At 36.3% G+C, this 21,794-nt stretch overlaps 1 protein-coding gene across 3 annotated transcripts in view; it reads left to right on the top strand.

Moving 5' to 3' along the window:
• ttc7b (tetratricopeptide repeat domain 7B) overlaps positions 1 to 19,260 on the top strand; it is a 55,325-nt gene extending 36,065 nt beyond the window's left edge. The window contains exons 18-22 of one of the 3 annotated variants that reach the window (XM_051133028.1): positions 497 to 658; positions 3,892 to 3,942; positions 10,285 to 10,425; positions 15,789 to 15,991; positions 17,753 to 19,260. In XM_051133028.1, coding sequence (XP_050988985.1) covers positions 497 to 658; positions 3,892 to 3,942; positions 10,285 to 10,425; positions 15,789 to 15,991; positions 17,753 to 17,974 — 779 coding nt within the window. In that variant the 3' untranslated portion in view covers positions 17,975 to 19,260. The remainder of the gene's footprint in view (positions 1 to 496; positions 659 to 3,891; positions 3,943 to 10,284; positions 10,426 to 15,788; positions 15,992 to 17,752) is intronic. The other 2 variants (XM_051133029.1, XM_051133030.1) reach the window with 2 other exon arrangements.
• The last annotated feature ends 2,534 nt before the right edge of the window (positions 19,261 to 21,794 follow it).

A 21,794-nucleotide genomic window follows, 5' to 3' on the forward strand; every position in this document is an offset into this window, starting at 1 on the left:
TTATGTGCGCACTTGAGTGCTTATAAGGCTACGTAAGCAGTTAAAGGCTTATTATTATGATTTAAATGGTTTATTATTAAACGTGCGATTTGGTCGACTAATGCTTAAAATTAACAGCTACTAGTCAACCAGAAAAAATCTTTAGTTGAAGCCAGCCCTATTATTTGTTTGACCTTTTCCATTATTTCTTTGGCTATCAATCTATCTCAATTTTTATTTTGTAATTTAATTTAATTTAAATGTACAGAATTTTAATACAGGTCAGGAGTTAAAAATGCATCATTAGTTTTGGATGTTAAATTAACATGTCCATAAGACGGCCCTAATTATTTGATGTATTTTTCATTCTGTATTTATTTATTGTTTTTTTTTTTTTTTTTTTAAGAAGTTTTTTTTTTTTCCATCACATTCTCCTCAACATTATTTTCCACAAGATTTTTTATTTTTTTTATATATATCACATCCTTTTCACTTTGTAATTTTTTTTTATTCCTAGCCTCTCATGCCTCTTCCTCCTTCTCGGGGTCAGAACCTGTATCTCCTCTTTTTCCTCTTTCATCCTTCTATTCTTCATCTCCACCCAAGGCCGAATCCACCCAGAGGCGCAGCAGCCATGCTTTCTGTGACCACGCCCCCCGTCGACGCTTCTCCTCTGCCAGTAATTCACTGTGCACCTTGTGTGTGGTTTTTTTTCGGCCAATAGCCTGGCACAAGTCTCCTCTCACTAGCCAATCCCCTGCCTCTAACCGGACTGCTCTGCCTGAATAACCCCGCCTACCAGCCCAATTCATTTGAGGTTTGGTTAAGTGTGTACTTATTTGTGGTACTGAAGCTGTGTATGGGTTTTAGAGGCCTATTTTTGAAGACCAAGATCTCTAAAGACCCTCAGGTACTAATGGGTTTGTAATGTGGTGAATTTAACCTGCCCAAGAAGTATTTTCCCACCAATTTTTAGGTCATATTTACTTTTTTTTGTTCTTGTTAGAAGTACAGTGGAGAAAAAAAATCTTAAATGCACAAATTGAAATGAACAAGCCATTAAGTCCTTGTTCTTTTGTTTCAAGAGTAGAGAAGTTAGATGTAGCTCACCCTACTTTTATGCTGTGTCCAGTTATGGCTTGTATCAGCTGTAAAAGGACATTAATTGAGTGCAGGGCTGTTATAAGACTGTAAATGCCGCTGGCAGGATGATGTGATGGTGTGGGTTCAGGGATCCAGTGGCCCGTGAGACTGACGCTAAGCTCTTAATCTCCACTGAGAGGCTCCTGGGGAAACGAAAGACAGAGAAGCAATGACACTTGCTATCAGCTGTTTAAGACCCAGGATCATATCCACACTTGTATCTTCAGAGAGAGAGAGAGAGAGTTCATCAGTAGATTTCCTGTGTTACTCAAACTCACTCATACTGCAGTTTTGTCACCTTTGTCTTCTAAGTTGCTTTCTCCCTCTGGCCCTGTGTACACTTTGTATAAACGTCAGTCTTCGGCAATTGGGTCAGGCGAGATGGATCACTGTTTACGTCTGGTATTTACATGCATTTCCTGTAACCATTTGTGATTAGATTTTGATGAGAGAGTTTCTTAGTGTATATCACTTACTATGTCAGTTAAAGGAATAGTTCACCCAAAAATGAAAATTCCATCATTAATTACTCAACCTCATGTTGTTCCAAACCTGTAGGACCTTTGTTTGTCTTCAGAACACAATTTAAGATATTTTTGATGAAATCCGAGAGCTTTCTGACCCTGGATAGACAGCAACGTAACTACCACATTCAAGGCCCAGAAAGGTAGTAAGAACATCGTTAAAATAGTCCATGTGACATCAGTGGTTCAACTGTAATTTTATGAAGCTACGAGAACACTTATTGTGCGCAAAGAAAGCAAAAATAATGACTTTATTCAACAATTTATTCCCTTCTGTCAATTTTCCATGCACGTTTATGAGATTACCAGGGTTTCCACGGGTCCTGAAAAAGTCTTAAATGTAGTTGTATCATATGTAAACCTATAAAAAGTCTAAAATTGTACAAGAAAGTCTTAATTATGGTTTCAAGAGCTCTGAAATTTGGGGATGGAAAGACCAGAATTGTGTTTTAATTGTGGCTTAATGTGACGATTAAACTTCAAAAGGCTATGATTTCATTGAATATGAGCGCTGCACGTTTTTAAGTCCGGTGCTGCGCTGTTTTGTGTACTGACATTACCAGAAACATCAGCCGTTCCAAACACGCCACCTGCTGGCAGAGAATGAATGTGAATTTTCAATATGCCTGTTGTTTTCGTTCAGACCAATGTGAAAATCGACCCATATTTATACCCTGCTAACATGCAAAGCTGTAAATGTGAACTGGTGGATCAATATAATATAATGCATTATATTTAATTAATAAAATAGTGTGATAATAATTGTTTGAATTAGTATAATAATTAATACTTTTGACACTTTTTTTAAATGGTTGAAAGGCTGAAATGTGAAATTTATAATTTTTATAAAATGTTTTGTTTTTGTGAAAACTTGTATCTGAACTGTAAATTATGCTTTTACAGTTGTTTTAAAGTTTGATGTTACTACATCCTGCTGAAAAACAGCTAAAACCAGCCTAAGCTGGTTGGCTGGTCGTAGCTGGTTTAAGATGGAAGCAGCTGGTTTTAGCTGGTCTCCCAGCCTGGCTAGACTGGACAAGTTGGTTTTAGCTGGTTGTTCCAGCTGGTCTCCCAGCTTGACCAGTTAAGGAACTGTCCAGAACCTCTCTAAAACCAGCCTGCTGACCAGCTATGTCCAGCTAAGACCAGGCTGGATGACCAGCTAAAACTAGCCAACCAGCTTATACTGTTTTTAGCTGTTTTTTTTTTTTTTTTTTTCAGCAGACACTGCCCTACCCCTCTCACTAATTTTTATTCATTTTATTTGTAGAGGTCTTAAAAAAAGGTTTAAAAAGTCTTAAGTTTGAGTTTGAGTACCACGATGCATGCGTGTGCATTTCTCTGATTGGAAACAAAAAGTATTCTCGTAGGTTCATAACATTACGGTTAAACTACTGATGTCACATGGGCTATTTTATCGATGTTCTTACTACCTTTCTGGGCCTTGAATGTGGTTGTGTTGTTGTCTATGCAGGATCAGAAAGCTTAATTTGTGTTCTGAAGATGATCGAAGGTCTTAGGGGTTTGGAATGACATGAGGGTGAGACAGAATTTAGTTTTTTTTTGAGTAAACTGTCCCTTTAAAGTCTGTTAAACTTGATATAGACAGTGGAGTTAAACTTAACTGCCAACAATGTTTTTTGTAGTCAAAGTTAACCAGCAGTTTAAACACTGTATCTTAATGGATGACTGACAGGTGAGTGAGCGGTTCTTCCCTGTTGTCTGTTACACATCAGGATGCATTAATGTTTCCACCGCAAATGGGATCACAGAGCATTTGGTTCTGTACTCCATTCTAACCTTTATTTAGCACTGTCCACATAGACGGATATTAATACCAGGTGTAAACAGCGTGTGTCTTTCTCTCTGTCTGTCTTCTGTAATGCAGTGCATGTGATTCACAGTTTCTGCTTTTACTCTTCTCACTGTGCGGTGTTTGTGCATCCAGACCATTGCATTTACACACTCACAGCCCTAAACACAGTGTCACACACCTGTGCACCTGTCAGTCTGTGTCCGCAGAGCGTGAGAATCACAGATGCAGGGTTTACAGGGCCATTACCAGCTCGGGAGGACTCATGACACTTTGGTTTGTGGTATTACAGAAAGTCTGAATTAATTTCTTTTTTGTTTCGATTATATTTCTGTGTTTTTGTAAACTTTCTGTTGTGGTGGTTGTTGTTGTTTTTGTTCCAGTTTTTTATGAGTAATTGCCCCCTTTTTGTTGTTCTTTTTGGTTTCCAAGGCAACCTTCCAGATGCTTTCTTTCATGGTTTTGACTCCTTTATTGGGGTTTGTAAGTAGCTCTTGCTGTTACTGCTCTGCCTTTATACACATACTCACACACACACACCTGCTTCATTGCCTCGCTGGGCTTCTCCCCCTTGGCAGAGTGCACCCACCACCTGTCTGTTAAGACACTCCAACACACTCCAGCATAATGTGTTCAATGGACGCGTTGCCTCTTACCTTTTGTTTTGCCCTCTTATTGTGTGTCCTGGCGTTTTGTGTCCCAGGCCTCTCTGTGCTGGAGAGAGACGTAAATGCACTCATTTGGCCTCGGTTCTTAATAATTAAAGAGACAGTATTGTTCCTCCAGGCCTTTCAAACAGGGTTTAACGCATGCTGCTGCTTAAACTCAAATATTTATGGGTACTTTTAGCACTTAGCTTTTGGATTCTGACTTCTTATTACTTTCAATAATACAGTTAGTTATAATTATTATACTTGTCATTATTATTAATCGTTTGGCAAGTATCTCTATTACTACTGATCATTATTAGTATTAGGGTTATTCTCTGCCAACTCAACCAGAGGTCCCGGCTCAAATTTTTGATTTTGTTAATATTTCTCTGTAGAAAGTTAAACATGTATTGCCTCAAGTTTGTAAGCCTGTAACTCTATATTAAAGATATCTTAATATCCTTTTAGATTGTGGTTCCTAACAAACTTTCCTTTTGGTATCTTCGTTTTAAAAGCCCTCAGTGGTTCAATCTCAGAGATATGGATATCTTAATGCGGCTGTATGAGTAAATTAGTAAATTGTTCACATTTTCAGTAGTCAAAAAAATGTGGGGGTTGGTAAGATTTTTATTTTTGTTTTTGAAAGAAATGTTTTATGCTCGCCAAGGCGACATTTATTTGATTTATTTAAATTTTTGTGGAAGTTGTGATTTTTAGGATTTGTTAATGAACAAATTCTTTCTAGCTAAATGTCTTTACTGTTACTTTTGATTCATTTAATGCACCTTTGCTGAACAAAAAATGAATTTCATCCCAAAAAATCTTACTGACCCCAAACTTTTGAATAGTAGTGTATATGTAAATATACACACTACCCGTTTCCTGCAGCTTCATAAAAGTATTCTGTGATTAAAAATTAATCTAAATCATTTGGTGCCCCAGGAGAGCAATGACCTTGTCTAAAACATGCTCTAATTTTTCAACCATCAATCCAAAATTAGATTTAAGCTCTTTTAATTCCATTTGACAGTCCACAGTTTAATCCCGGTTTAATATTATTGTTTCATTTTGTTTCAACCTGAGTGAAATCAACCACATTTAGAGGGACTTTTACTGATCCTGTAATTATTTTAAAAGTTTTTATTTAAATATTGATTATTTGTCTTTAGGGTCACTTGATATAAATTGGGTGTGTGGTATCTGATTGAATGGCACCCAGGATCGCGAGCTCTAATTTCCATTAGTGTCTCACATTTAGCAGCTGTTTCTAAAGTCCAGGCTCTGTTAACAGAGCGATGAAACGTTTAAGAGGACGGGATCACCGGTGTCACGATCGGGCCGAGGTGCTCATTTACAGCCAGTTGCAATGGACACGGTATTTGGAAACGATCATAGCTTGTAAAAATCTAAGCTTAAAAATATTTAGCCTCAAGTAACTGAGAAATTATGTCTTAATTATGAACTTAAATGTGCCTGTTTGCAGAAAAAAATTTACGTATGCCATGTACATGTTATCACAAGCTTCTAAGAATGCCAGAAAAGCAGGGAAAGGCTTTCTGTATATTTACAACAGGTTCTGGTGAAAAAAGTACTGTCTCTTTAAAAACATGTTTGCTTTTTATATGTGTGTGATTGCGTGTGATGATGCTTTCCCACTCCTAGCATGGAGCTCCATGGGCACGCTCTTTCTGCAGGCTGGTTTGATGCATCATGGGAGTCTGTTTGAGTTTGCGTGTGCACACGCATGTGCTTAAAAGAGATGTGAAGCTATTGACGCTTTAGAAAGTTCTTGTCATCAACCTTAACCTTATAGAGTGATGGCAGCTCTATGACCCCGCAATGGCGTGACGGCTTCCTCTACTTCAGTAGTTTGTAATGTGCTGGACACAGTCAAGTGTAAAAAAAAATTTAAATCAGAGACTTATAGATATAGTTCACGGATAGTTCACACTTCAATGATTAATTTAGGATAATTTGCTCATGTTGTTCCAATCTCTATGGCTTTCTTTTTTGAGCAGACAGATGTTGCCAAGTTCCACATTTATAAAACGGCACCATAAAAGTACTCTGTTTAACTTTTAAACTTAATTCCAGGTCTTCTGAAGTTACATGATGGAATTTGAGTTACCCCTCTAGCGTATTCAGAGGTTTGGGGTCAGCAAGATTTAAGTCTCTTATGCTCACCAATGCTGCATTTATTTGATTTAAAAAAAAATAATAATAACAATTAAAAGCAGTAAAAACAAGCATTTTGTGAAAACATAATAATGTAATTAATATAATAATAATTAAAAATAAAAATTGTATATATAATATAATTAAAATGTAAAGTAATAATTTATTTAATTACATTTAATTGTAGTTGAACAGCATTTTTTTGAAAGATTTATTTTATTTATTTTTTGCAATTTTATAAATGTAGAGCCGTATGATTTCCATGATCAGCAGTAAGTACACTTAAATCAAAACGTGATATGGACTAGTGTCTGTAAATTTTAAGCTGCAAAAATACTATTTAAATATGAATCCTGCATGTTCTGTGTGTCTCTGTGTGAATGAATGACGCAGACCTTAAATGTTTTCACAGCAACCTGTCAAAATAAAAGTTTGCTTTAACTTGAAGAAACTGTGACACAAAAAGGAAAATTTGATGTTTATCTGCTTACCCCCAGAGCATCCAAGATGTAGGTGACATTGTTTGTTCAGTAGAACACAAACGAAGATTTTTAACTCAAACCGTTGCAGTCTGTCACAGTCATATAATGGCAGTCAATGGCTACCAAATCTTTGAGTAAAAAAAAACCTACACAAACAAAAACCAAATTAAACCCTGCGACTCGTGACGGTACACTAATGTGTATCTTAGGTCTTATGAAAATAATTATTTACCAGAAAAATGTACTAAATACACAACACAGTAGTATTTCTGGAACATAAATAAATAAAATAATAATTCATTAATTTGTTATAAAATCAATAAATTAGAGATGCTTTTTATTATTAGAATTTTATGAAACCATTAAAATGGAATCCAGGTAATTATGAGAAACACAGAATTTAGTACAAAAATAAAACTGAATTTGCGAAAAAAAATAAAACAATTCATAGGGCTTTAATAAATGCAATTTTTGTTAAACTTTTAATAAATTGCTGTTAAATTGTGTAAGTTTCATGATTTCAACTAATTAGACATTTAGACTTTTTTTGTTTAACCCTTGAAACGGAGTCTAAAAAAATTAAAACATAAAACAAAAAAATTAAACTGTTTGATACGTCATTATTGAATAGAGAACAGAAATCTTACTGACCCCAAAATTTTTTAATGGTAGCTTATTAATGCATGTGACAACATGTAGTGTCTGGAAGTGTGATTAAAATGAAAACAGTAGTCATAAAGGTTCGGAACAATGTGAGAATAAGACCAAATTTTCATTTTTGGATGAACTGTCCACCTTTAAATAGAGATTGTTATATTTTTATAATCTGGAACAGGCATAAATAACTGTTTGCTTGTGTAATAAATGTTTTGTTTCACAGTTTAAATTTGTTCATTCTTGTAGCCTCCATGAGTTTTTTTTTTAAAATGTTGTGTTATAGGACATTCATGAAGAGATCCCCTGGAAGCCTTTTAAACTCAGTGCAGATAGAGTCAGATTCTCAGTATTTGGTCCAGTGATCCACGGCTTTGTCCTGTGTCGCCATAGAAACGCTAAACATAGGAGCAGCAGCTATGGATTTGACTCAACAGGCTCATTGCTAAAGAGAAAGAAACTGAGATGTACAGGGATCGATTTCAGTCCGAATGTGTTTTATGTCCCGCTGGTCTGGTCGATAAAGTCCAGCCTATGACTCATAGAGGCTCTTGAGGATCCTAATATGTTCCTCTGAACCCCGACAGAGACTTTAATGACCACGCTGATGCCCTGACCACAGCTCTGCCGGGCAGCCGCACGTCCAGACAAATAGGGACTCTGTGATCGCTGAACTGCAGGGGGCAATTTCATTTCAGTTCACCCAGTTCAGGAAACTGATGTGTTGTCTTCAGTTCATTCTCTGCAGTTCATCTCCTGAGTCTGGCAAATTGAAAAGGAACTGAGGCCAAATCTGGAATTTATTGGTAAAACTGGTAAAGGAATAGCTCACCCAGAACTGAAGGTTCAGACATTTACAAATCCAAATGACTTACACTACTGCAAGTCATTGACTGCTGCCTAGTGAAAATTTTGATGTGTCATCATAGGAATAAATCACATTTTAAAATATATTCAAATAGAAAATCATAATCATATTTCACAGCGTTACTGTTTTTACTGTATTTTTCACTTTTAAAAAATCTTTCTGGCCCAAACTTTTGTTCTATGGAACACAAAAGTAGAAATGTTAAAGATTGTACAAATCATCTTTTGTGTGCAGTTACAAAAAATTGGAGCACTGTAGTTTCAAACATGATGCAAAAATTTATAAAAAATGTCATAAAAGTGGTCCATATGACTTACTTTCTATAATCAGATTCCTTTTAATAGCTATGTGTGAAGAACAGACGCAAATAGTCACTATTCGTTCACTTTGTGAATGAATGGTTCTTTTGAGTCTGATCTTTTTAGTGAATCATTTGAGATTTGCCAATTTAAGATGATTGTAAATGAGAACCAGAATGCAATTTTGGGTGAACTATCCAGCTGAACACAGCCTCATTTGTGTTGATCGGTTGCTCTATGAAATTTCAGGATTTGGTAAATTTGTGGAAAGTAGGAGCAAATGTGCAGAGCTTCATTTATTCACTGTTTTAATAATTTTATGCTGTTTGTGTTTAAGTGCTGTGTGTAAGTGTGCTTGTTAAAATTTCGTCCACCTTTTGGAAATTCTGAGAGTTGACTACAGATTGTTGGATTTCTGAATCTTTGTGATGGTGTTTCTTTATCCTTGTGTTTCCTAAAATTCCCTCACTCTAACATGCTTTTTTGTTTGTTTGTTTGTTTTTTAATCTTACAAACATTAGAATAGGAAATAGGACATCTTCAAATCATTATATTGATTTTTCAGTTGTAATTTTAGTAATTATGTGTTTGTTTTTTTTATTTTTGATTTTTTGCTTTTATTTTGTTTGGTATTTTTTTACTTTGTTGCCAGTATTTATAATTCATTTTATTAAAAATTACAGATAATTTACTCACCTCCTCGTCGTCCAAGATGTTCATGTCTTTCTTTCTTTAGTCGTAAAGAAATTGTTTTTTTTTTTTTTTTTGAGGAAAACATTTCGGGATTTTTCTCCATATAGTGGACTTCTATGGTGCCCACGAGTTTGAACTTCCAAAATGCAGTTTAAATGCAGCTTCAAAGGGCTCTAAACAATCCCAGCCAAGGAAGAAGGGTCTTATCTAGCTAAACGATTGGTTATTTTCTAAAAATAATTAAAAGTTATATATTTTTTAATCTCAAATGCTCATCTTGTCTAGTTCTGCATGTACTCTGTGTATTCTGGTTCATGACAGTTAGGGTATGTCGAAAAACTCCCATCTCATTTTCTTCTCCAATCGTCCTAATCGTTGTTTTACCTTTTTTTGTAAAGATCTTCTTTCCATGTTCACTTTGTAAAAACTGGGTCGGTACTTCTGCAGCAATGTAAGACAGTTTTGAAGTTCGTGAAGAAAATGGGATGAGAGTTCACGCAGAGCTAGAGAAGCCAAAAATTTAAGGTTAAAATGTATATAAATTGTCCATTTTTAAAAACAATAACCGATCGTTTCGCTAGATAAGACCCTTCTTTGCTCACTGGGATCATTTCCAACCCTTTTGAAGCTGCATTTAAACTGCATTTTGGAAGTTCAAACTCAGGGCACCATAGAAGTCCACTATATGCAGAGAAATCCTGAAATGTTTTCCTCAAAAAGTTTATTTACAACTGAAGAAAGAAAGACATGAACATCTTGGATGACAAGGGGGTGAGTAAATTATCTGTAAATTTTGGTTTTGGTTTTTTTGGTTTTAATATCACTTTTAGTTAACAAAAATAGCAGTGTTGAGAACAGGCTGTTTGGCCTTCACTTGTATATAAACAAGTTTTAGAGCAAGATTTTACTGCGAGGCATTACTTCTAATGTCTGGAGTGTTGTGGATATATGTAAAGAAGCTCCTATATACACGCCGTTGCTGACTGTCTGTGTTTCCACCGCAGGTTCCGTCCACGCCACCTCCATAGCAGCGTCCCGGGTGGAGCAGGCGCTCTCTGAGGTGGCCTCTTCCCTTCAGAGCAGCGCTCCAAAACAGGGGCCCCTCCATCCTTGGATGACCCTCGCCCAGATCTGGCTGCATGCAGGTATAACCCTCACCCACAGCTCTAATTTGCATCTTTTTAACAGTCAATCCTACATTCAATTGTTATTCTGTAGTTCTGCAATAGAATATAGCTTAAGTTCTAAACAAATTGTAATAGAACACCACGTTTAAATATAGACAGCTTATTCCTCACTGCTTTGTGAACACAGGTTGTTATTAATAGCTTTCTTTGTCCAAGCAAATACATTAGGAAATCCATATCCAGCAGGATCAGATTGCCCATCTGGAGTCTTTTGCTTTGTCTATAATCAGCGTTTACGGATAGACAAGCAATTGTGCGTGCTTGTGAATGTGGCTGAATTAAATGCAATTAAGTTTAGGAAAGTTCTGCTAAAAGCTCCAAGGTCATGAGTTTGATTCCCAGGCCAAATAAGCACTAATAAGAAAAGCGTGAGAGTTTTTCTGCCAGTACCGCAGTTGGTTTACACCTTTGATTGTTGCAAAGTCGGTGGTTTTTCTGCAGAACAGGGCTACTTTAACACTGATGTCACACATTGTTTTTCGTATCTGCAGGTGAAAGCAACCCCAGTAACGTAATAATTATCTACTGAAATGCGAATCTTACTGGGGAAACCCACCAAAAATATGTGTATTTTACCCCCTGAAATGCGATTGGGCTTGTTTTAAGTAGCAATTGGGCTGGTTTTGTTGTGAAAATCTGGCAACCCTGTGGCTTGTCATACATAGCTGACTCCACAAGTATTCAAATTCAGTGTTGGATAGATCATAGCAGTGACAGAAATGATCTTTTTTTTATTGAGAGGAAATATATGCCCCCTAAATTGATTTCCAGGGGTTTTACCTCTATAAGAGCAATTTTCTACGTCTTTTATGTCGAATTTGTGCATTTCAAGTATAAATTTAATTATATTAATAAGAGAATAATAAGGCACCATAGGGCTCCTTGGAATCAAATGAAACCAGGATCGACAAAAGTCATCTGTGCTTTGCCAATGTAACACAAAAGCTGTATCTTGTATTCACACTGTTTAATGCAGTTCAGAGGTGGAATGAATGCATTTACACTGCAATTACAACTGCATAAATAATAGAATGAGAGTAATGTGTTAAAACACAATTTTGAATATTTAAATATTAAATGTCTTTGAAAAGGAAATGATACTTTTAATATGAAAGTGGGTAGCGGCAACTCACAAATTGCACAAAACGTTGGCGAAATTTTATAAATGTCGATTACAGAAGTATCGCAAAATGATGCCGTTTCCATTAACAAATGCTATGCGGCTAAAAAGTATTTTTTCATCTTGCAATAAGTCGTGGCAACAGATTTTGGTGGGATATTGACAGATTTTGGCTGTATTTAGTAGGGATGTGCACGAGTATTCGATTAATCGATTACTCGAACGCATCAGCGACGATCGAGCATGAAAACGATGATCGATTGGCTCTAAAAATACATTTTTTAAAATTAAATTACTTTCATTCTTTCTGATCGGTTATGCTGGTATTTGGGCGGTAGTCTGATATTTGATTGGTTATGGCTGTGGGAAGTTGCGGTCTAGAGACAAGACCGGAGCGCAGATCAAGTATGGCTGCTAAAGCGCGCAGCGATGTCTGGCAACACTTTGAAAAACTTGACGAAAAAACAGTCAAGTGTAAGATGTGCAGCGTCACACTCGTCTACAACTCCACAACGAGTTCGATGCGTTACCATCTTGCACATAAACACAAAAAGGGAGATGATGCCGGTGCCACAACCAGCAGTCAGACGAGCATAAGAGAATTCACCATCAGACAGAAATGCGACACAGGCAGGGCAGAGAAGATGACGCAGCTAATAGCAGAAATGACAGCAAAAGACTTGCTGCCTATTAGTTTTGTTGAAGGTGAAGGTTTCAAACGTTTAATGAGTTACGTTGAGCCCCACTATACTGTCCCATCGCGCAAAACAGTCACTGCAAGGATTGATGCTCTGTACGAAAAATGCGCTTGTGCACTAAAAGACAGTCTGTCGAAGCCAGCGCGGGTGGCTATAACTATGAGAATATTTTTATTCAAAAAGATCAGTCGGTCTACGTGCTCCGATGAAAGCCACGTGCGAAGTTTATTTACAATTAGACCGGCGGTGGAAAAAATGCGCTCAGCAGGCACAGAAGTTGCAGGAACAGCCTTATGTTAAGTTTTATTAGCCATGCATGGTAAAATATTCAGGCTGTTTTTGTTTTAAGTTTAAGCAGCATAGTTAAATTAGGCCGGCTTTATTTTATTTACCTTCACCGACTGATCATTTTGAAAGAAATGTTATTTTACCTAATCGTTAAGTTTTATAGCTGTGGTAAAAATATTCAGGCTATTTTTATTTTAAGTTTACGCAGCCAAATTATGCTAGCTTCTAATTTTCGTTAGGCTATGGGCTACTTAACAGTCGTCTGGTGAAGTCTTGGTGAAACTTTATTTTTGCAAACCTTTTACAAAAAAAAACAAAAACTTTTTTGATCCACAGCTGTTGTGATGCTGCTGAAGTAAAATATGGTTTTGTTAAAAATGTCAGTTGAATAAAATAACTGAAAAGCAGAGTATCATGTGTTGTTTTTTTTTTTTTTTTTGTCTAAAACATAGAAAAAGGTAGATTATCGTTTTAAAAACGGATCCAAAATATTTATAGAAATAATAAGACACATATTGATGGGGATAATACTGTAAAATAACTTTGTGTTTTCTTTTTTTTCCTGCGGGGCTTCAGTTGCCGTTGTTTTAAAGCGCCCTGTAACGGGAGAAGCGCATCCACTACTTTCTGGTTGGCATGTAGTTCAAGCTCACAAGCATTTTGTGTAGATAAACACAATTTGTAATATAACATTTACATACCGTGTCTCTAGGCTTTATGATTAATTTTATTTACAATGCAACATGTAGAAAACCTACATGCCTCACGCTTCTTTAAATGTTTACTGTGTTAACCAATAGTGATGGTGATTTTTAATAACCCAACAGTGTTAATTTAATTGTTTTCTGAATCCTGTCATAGTTTTATCAACAACGTTTTTAATAGGGCTTTAATTAAAATATTTTTTTAAATTTAATATTTTTTAATTGTCGCTTTGACGCACACACGCCCCGCCTCTTGCTTAAGCTCCACCCCCAATTAATCGAGTACTCGTTTCTCAAACCTGTGGATTAATCGAAATGAAGAATGATCAGAAATGCCCATCCCTAGTATTTAGTTGAAATAGGCGTATGTGTGTATCTTTACAGAAGCAGCGCGGAGAGCCGCTTTAGAAACGTGCGTGGTGCAGCTGGTATAAACATAAGCATTGAGTGGCCACGAACGTAACTCGCCGCAGACGTGTGCAGTGTAAATAGTCTAAACATTAATGGCAGGGAAAGCTTCTTATACTTGAGTGCAGCCACGTATGAAGTGTTTCTTGGAGGTTATAGTACATAGAGGAATAATCATGTAAGTTTTTACATATACCATGTGACCTGTAAATATGAAAAAAATGCTTCCATTGCAGTTCTGCAAAATATTCCTTTTTTGAATCACCTGAAAAACCACCTCATGTGAGCATAAAAACTTTTTACGCTTACTTTTTACGTTTTTGTGAAATTTACGCATTTTCAAATCGCAGTTTCAGTTTGCACAATTTGACGGGTAACGGAAACACAGCTACTGACTTAATGAATGAGTCATTGAGCACTGAACAGCTGCTGACGCCCTGGAACTCACATCTCTAAAAACATTGAAGCAAATTTTTAAAAAGACGTTATCTTTCTAACGTCTATTTATAATCTATATTTGTTTGGTGTCTAAACAAGTACATTCTTACATTAAAAAACTCTTAAAAATACATTCAGTGACATAAAAACAGTATTATTTATAAAAATAAGGTCTTTGCACACTGTCCGAAATTCTTGTAAATACAACCTCAGTTTGTGTCAATCACGTTTACACACCGCCTCCAGACTTTCGTCCACCATAAAAAAAATTCTGATCAGATTAGATTATCTACGTTTTCGCATAAAGCAAAAAAAAAAACGAAAAAAGTATATGAAAATTTCTGACTCTGAATGTGCTGTGACCTTAACAGTGGATTTGGCCGTCTGTCATGACACTCCTTGTAGAAATACCGCAAATGGAATGATACAAACGGTGAAACAGTTGGAGTTCAGATATCACTAGAATATTGCACTCCTCTCAGCCAATCAAATTTGAGGACCAGAAGGAACTGTTGTGTAATATGTAAATATTAGATTAAAAACTTTTAGAAATGTTAGAAATGATTGAAATGTTAGAAATGATTGAAATTAGAAATGAACTAAAATGAAAGTGAACTAAATTACCTGAAATAAAAGTTAAAGTACTAAAATTACAAAAACTTTTTTAAGCTAAATATAAATATTTAAAAACAACGACTAATAAAAAATGCAAAAAGCACAACAAAATGACTAAATATATTAAACTAAAATTAAGATAAACTGAGAATATAAAAAAAATTAATAAACACAAATATGACCATGGACCACAAAACCAGTCATAAGGGTGAATTTTTTTGAAATTGAGATGTATACATCATCTGAAAGCTGAATAAATAAGCTTTCCATCGATGTATGGTTTGTTATGATTTGGCCGAGATATAACTATTTGAAAATCTGGAATCTGAGGGTGCAAAAAAAATTAAATATTGAGAAAATCACCTTTAAAGTTGTTCAAATTAAGTTCTTAGCAATGCATATTACTAATCAAAAATTAAGTTTTGATATATTTACAGTAGGAAATTTACAAAATATTTTCATGGAACATGATTTTTACTTAATTTCCTAATGATTTTTGGCATAAAATAAAAATCAATAATTCTGACCCATACAATGAATTTTTGGCTATAGCTACAAATAAACCCCAGCGACTTAAGACTGGTTTTGTGGTCCAGGGTCACAAATGAGTAAAATTGGGATCGTAAAATTGGAAAAGCATTTGCCAAATGAAAATCCTTTATTTGTTATTTCAGAACAAAGCAATCAACTCCGTTGCTAAGACTAATTATTCTTTAACCAGCTTGACTGTCACTGAGCCAAGGAAGGGAACCTTAGCAGGACTTGGCAGGGTGAGAAAGGTGTCAAGAGTGAACATGCTTACTAGTCACTTTCTCTGGAGTTTGCTGGCTGAAGAGGGAGGACACCCCTCCAACGTTAATCTCCCATCAGTCTCTCTCTCTCATCACTGTTTGTGAGCTATGAAACGGCTGAGGCTGTTGATGTAGCTGACAGCTTGTCTGAGAATCACATTTCCTGTGTGACACCAGATAAGAAATAACCTCAACGATCAGTCAGCTTCTTTTACAGTTTTCTCTTCATCACTTATTTTCTCTCTCTGTCTTTCCACAGCGGAGGTGTATATTGGAATGGGAAAGGCGGCGGAGGCGACAGCGTGTACGCAGGAAGCAGCCAACCTGTTCCCCATGTCCCATAACGTGTTGTTTATGAAGGGTCAGGTGGCGGAGCTGCGGGGGAACGTGGACGAGGCCAAGCGCTGGTACGAGGAGGCGCTGTCCATCAGCCCCACCCACGTCAAGACCATGCAGAGACTGGTGAGCACATGCTTTTTATCCACTAACTGAAACCCTTTGTACACTTTTATTAAGACATGATCGCTGTGTTTATTGCTTCCGCAATGCAGTTGATTTCAGATTTTACTCTTTGAGATGGAGGAAAGAGGCGAGATCTCATCCCATGTCAGTATTTAGCAGACAGTGAGTTTAGGATGTGGAGACTTGTCAGGGGAAGTGTGTGTGCTGCTGTCTCCGGCTGTGTGTGTCTTAATAGTAAGCAGAAATGTCATGTCTTATAAAGGAACTCCCCTGTAGTAGACAGCAGCAGGAGGAAGTATTGCCCCTGTCTCTGTCAAATCTCTCCCTCGCTGACCTTCTTTTGTGTCTGTGCGTGTCTGTTTATGTGTCTGACACTGTTTTAACAGCAGGACAGTGGACGGCATCTGAACTCTCAGAGCTGTTTACATTACGTTAACCCTCTGTACTACAAAAATTATGTTAGAAATGCCACCTTGTCCATTTAAACCAGATTTTATGACATTCACAAAACAGACACAACTGTATTTTTATGGAATCGTTTTATGGAAATACAGAGGTCCGTGATCATTTTGACACGTTTGACAAGCCTAATATGAAGAACACTATGTGTTTGCAGGACTGAAATGGTGTAAAAAATAATATCAGAATTAAACAATTATTTTGTTACATTTTTAAATTAATGTAAAAAATGCAGTTAAGCATTTGTATAATGGAATTAAAACAGAAATATTGTGTTTTGTCCATTTCAATATATGTATAATTTATTTAATAATAATAGTAATTTATTCCAGTGATGGCAAAGCTAAATTTTCAGCAGCCAGTATCCATTACCCTAGTCTTCAGTGCCACATGATCCTTCAAGAATCATTCTAATACTATATATAAAATAAGCAGTTAGTTAATTAATTAATTAATAATTTAAATTAATCTAAAATATATAAATGCACATATATATATATATATATATATATATATATATATATATATATATATATATATATATATATATATATATATATATATATGTTATAATATATCATATATATATCATATTATATCATTAAAACACATAATGATATTATATCATTAAAACACACATATATATATATATATATATATATATATATATATATATATATGTATATATATATATATATATATATGATATTTAATGATATTATATCATTAAAAATCATTTAAATTAATCTAAAATATATAAATACATTTATAAATCTATAATGTATTGAAAAAAAAAAAACTTAAAAAAAAAAAAATTCCCAAACTGCTTTTTCAAGCAATCTTCATTTTCAAAAACCACTGATTATATAAAGTATAATTCATTATATTATATTATTAATATAAAATGTTATTATAAATGTAACATAACGTATAAATGATATAACTAATTAGAATACATTTTAAATATTGCATTTTAAAATGTATTCAAATATAAAACAAATTTTAAATGCTAAAAATATTTCAGACTAGGTAAGCAGAAGAGACTTCTTTAAAAAACATTAATAAATCTATAATATGTATTGAAAAATAAACAAACTTAAAAAAAGAAAATATTCCCAAACTGCTTTTTCAAGCAGTTTTTGACTGATAGTGTACAATTTTTTTAAAATTTGAGTCAGTCAGATTTGAGTGCATTTGTGTGCATTTTAATAAATCAGTAGGAGAGTTAAAATTCATCCAGAATGCTATTTTATATTTCTTGCCATCTGTAATTTTTATTTGTCTCTCTCTGTCTTTTTGCAGGGTCTGATATTGCATCAGCTGCAGAGGTACAGTCTCGCGGAGAAGATCTTGCGTGACGCGGTGCAGGTGAACAGCACAGCCCATGACGTGTGGAACAGTCTGGGAGAGGTGCTGCAAGCGCAGGGCAACGACGCCGCCGCGACCGAATGCTTCCTTACTGCCCTGGAGCTGGAGGCCAGCTGTCCCATCTTACCTTTCACCATCATCCCCCGCACCCTCTGAGAAACTCCGAAAGCTCCCCACCAACAAACCTCTGTCCGAGAGTCATGCATGAACCACAGCCCTTAAACACACACAAATGCCCAACCCCGAAACTCTACTTCTGTCCTGGAATGCCTTTCCCACCCCCTCCGAGCTTTTTATCGGCTCTCAGATACGGATCTGTCGAAAAACTCCGATCGACACGGTTATCAGTGTGAACTTTGCCACACTGCTTCACTCTCATTGTTTTTTCCCTTCCTGTTCCTTCCTTCTTTCTGTGCTAGAATTTCCACCGGCTTCTGTACATCGTAGTGGTGCCGCCCACCCTAAAACCCCGCCCCCTCCAGCACTCCCATTGGTCAGTTTCACAGTACAAGTGGACCAATGAGAAACCTTTTCAAGCTGCTGATTGACGCAGCGGTTTCATCAAACCACGGTGCTTCCCGAAACATGTCCCAAAACATACAATCTTGAGATTCTTGTAGCTGTGTGTCATACAAACCAGTAATAACACTGACGCAGAGACGGTCAAAAGTGTGTGTACGTGTGCCGTGCGTGTTTGTGGACATGTCAGAGTGCGTGTGTCCTTTACATGTGCTGATATCCAGGATATCCCTTCCTGTGTGCGCGTGTTTATTTTGAATGGAATACTTGACACGCTGTTACACAAACACACGTAATAAAGGTTGTGTTTCCATGCTGTTGTTCCCGAGGGCAGGTGTGTCTCCCGTGTTATGACTCCTAGAGAAATATTACGTCCCCCTCTGATCAAACACTGTATTGTTTATATACTGTATGTACAAAAGAATCGCCTAAAGCAAATGGAACGGATGCCAAAAGAACAACTATTCTAAAAGCAAATATTTTATCTTGGTTCTCATAAAAAAAGAGAAGATAAATATAGTTTTGGACATTTCGTTTTGTTCGTCGGTTTATTTTTCCACAGTTGTCATGAATCAGAGGTCAAGATTTATATTGTTGATTTATCAGAGACGTGTTATATTAGATGTTTATTTATCTGTGTCCCAGTGGCTGTGTGTTAGACGGGTGAAGACATATATGTATTCTGTGTGTGTGTGTGTGTGTGTGTGTGTGTGAACGCGAGGGACTGTTACAGATGAACATGTTAAACTCTCAGATATACGCAAACTATCTTCATAACGGTCAGTGATTTCAGTTATATAAGGGAGAGAACGAGGAAGATTGTACGTGTGTATTTGAAGTCTTAGCAGTGTCAATCACAGGGCCAAACACACAACTGGAAATGCTGTTTTATGATGTCAATAAACGATCGATTGTGAAAAATCTGTTTTTGTGGGTTATTCCTTATTTTGACACATTTTAAGTCATTTTTTGAGGACAGTTAATGAAGATAATATAGCTTAATTTAGACCTTCACCTAATTGACCCTTCACAGGGTTTTTGATTGACAGGTGATCTGCCCAATAAAAAAGCGTACCTGCCATTTTTGTCCGACAAAGAAACTGGACCGGAAAGTAGATTAACGTTGGTGGACTTGAACTTGAAAAATGGTGTATTGACGTCCTTTTGCAGCTGAAACAAGATACCTTCACATGTTCATTCATGTTTATTTCATGCTATACAACTAGTATCCACCTTTTTCTATAACATGGAAGTATTGATTTTATGCTTTTTTAAATCATTGATTTTAAAAAGCATTTTTGGCAAATCCAGGTAATTTACCATAGAAATATTATGGTTTTTTTTTTTTTTGTTTGTTTTTTACAGGTGTGACTGTTATAGCTTGCAGCTGTGATCTGATGTCCTTAAAACTTTGCATGCTTGTTTAGAATTACCTGTCGCATGTGCTCCCCAGGTTTTGTGAAGTTTTGAGTTTTCCTTTAGGCTTTATAGGATTTTGGAGTAAATTCGGACAGGCCCCATCTCTAAACGACCCTGTTATAGCTTCCCAAAGGGTAAAATTTCAACATTTTTTGATATTTATTTACCTAGAGAGTCAAGAGAATTGTACTGCAGTGTTTTTTTTCCAGATTGAGTGAAAAACCTAGGACTAGTTTGCAAAAGTAGGTTTTTCACATCTTCTCTATCATTTAACAAACGATTTGATTGACAGTAGTGGTTCTAGAGGCAAACTTGTCCGGAATGAGTTCTATCGTATGATACAAATATCGCATGCTTTTGCGGAAAAACGTGCAACGTACAATCGTTTATACCCTTGAAAAATGCAATATTGCCCCCAGTGGCTGATTTCTTTTAAATTTCTCACAGACCTTTGGGACCGTAAAACAGGCACACCAAGTTTCCTTCTGATCGGCCTCTTCCGTTAACCTTGTCTACGCTTCATCGATGGCGGCCATGATTTTTTTGAGATACGCAAATTTCCTTATGAACACCTGTGGCACTTTGGACCAAGACCATGCACTGCGATTTTCATGTTGATAGGACAAATTGTTGCGAAGTTATAGCCATTTTTATGTTTTTTTCCTCTTATAACTCCGCAGTTTTTTTTCTGTTATCTCAAATTGAGCGCTTACATACACGTTCTGAGTTTGGCAAGGAAATCTCAATCTGTTCAGGAGGTACAGGCATGTTATTAAAAGTTCCCCTGTTCGAACGTTTTGGCATCCCTTAGCAACGGTGAGTTGAAAGTTCTTTTTTTTTTTTTTTTAATTAATTAATTATTGATATTCGGTCTCCAGAGAATCTTGCTGCACTGGTTTGGTACTGATCGAGTGAAAATCCTAGGACTATGTTGCAAAAGTAGCTTTTTCAAAACATCCAAAATACCCAAAAATTTCACCAGGCTCACGGTCGAATATGAGACATGAGCCACGTGAGTCTGCGACTGACGGTTTAGGAGTTATGTGCGATTTTGTACTTTTGATTACTGTAGCCTTGGTCACGTTGTAGGTGGTGTGAGTACTACCAACCCTCCAAGTTTTAAGTCTCTACGACTTACGGTTTGGTCTGCACAATCAGTTTTACATGGAGACTGCTGATCCTTGGCCATTCTAACAATTACAATAAGGATTCAGTGCTGCGTGCTCGAACCCCTAAAAACCAGTGCACTACAAAGCAATGTGCTCATAATAAAGATAATACATTTAAATAATATGGTAAGACACACCAATTTGCAATATCAAGCAGCAAAACGAGCTGTTTTGTACTGCTAAAAATAGCTGGACGCGGATGAGACCGGAAGTCAGACCCATAAAATTTACAGATGGGGGAAGAAACGGAAAGAAAAAGGTGGGTAGAGGAAGAGATGATCACATCAACGGATCAACGATTTTGATAACATCACCCTGCACTTCAGCTTCAGCTAATAACGCTTCTTGTTTCAAAGCACTTCAGTGGACCTGTAGAAAGAAAATTGCCCTTAGAAAAATACCATGTGTCCTGTTTTTGCTATAGCATCTCTTGCGTCAGTTTTTGTAGAATGTAGTGCAAACTTCTTTTGCATTATGAATTGCACTCTCAAACCACAATTAAATTAAGTTTACAGTATGTTTTGGCCATACTTTTTCCCATTTAATTTCTTTTCCTGTCACTCGCACACATTTCCTTACATGCCCTGCTCACGTCAGCTCATGTATGTTAGATGAGCTCACTGTTTCCCTTACTTGTGGTATGGTTGAATACCTTTAAAAAGCTCTCAAAGATTGATGAAGGTCCAAAAGCTCACAAGCAGAAAAAAATAATGCAGAGAGAAAGGACGAAGGCAGCCGCCTTTGAAAAGTAAATGAATGACATGACCTAATAAAAAAGGAGTCAGGGAGAAAGAAGGATGTGAGGTGGGAAATGTAGAAAGTGAATTATTTAATGCACTTACAGGCCTGCCTTAAACTAATGAGCGCTT

This window comes from Labeo rohita, chromosome 17 (genome assembly GCF_022985175.1).
Source record: "Labeo rohita strain BAU-BD-2019 chromosome 17, IGBB_LRoh.1.0, whole genome shotgun sequence".
Lineage (NCBI taxonomy): Eukaryota > Metazoa > Chordata > Actinopteri > Cypriniformes > Cyprinidae > Labeo > Labeo rohita.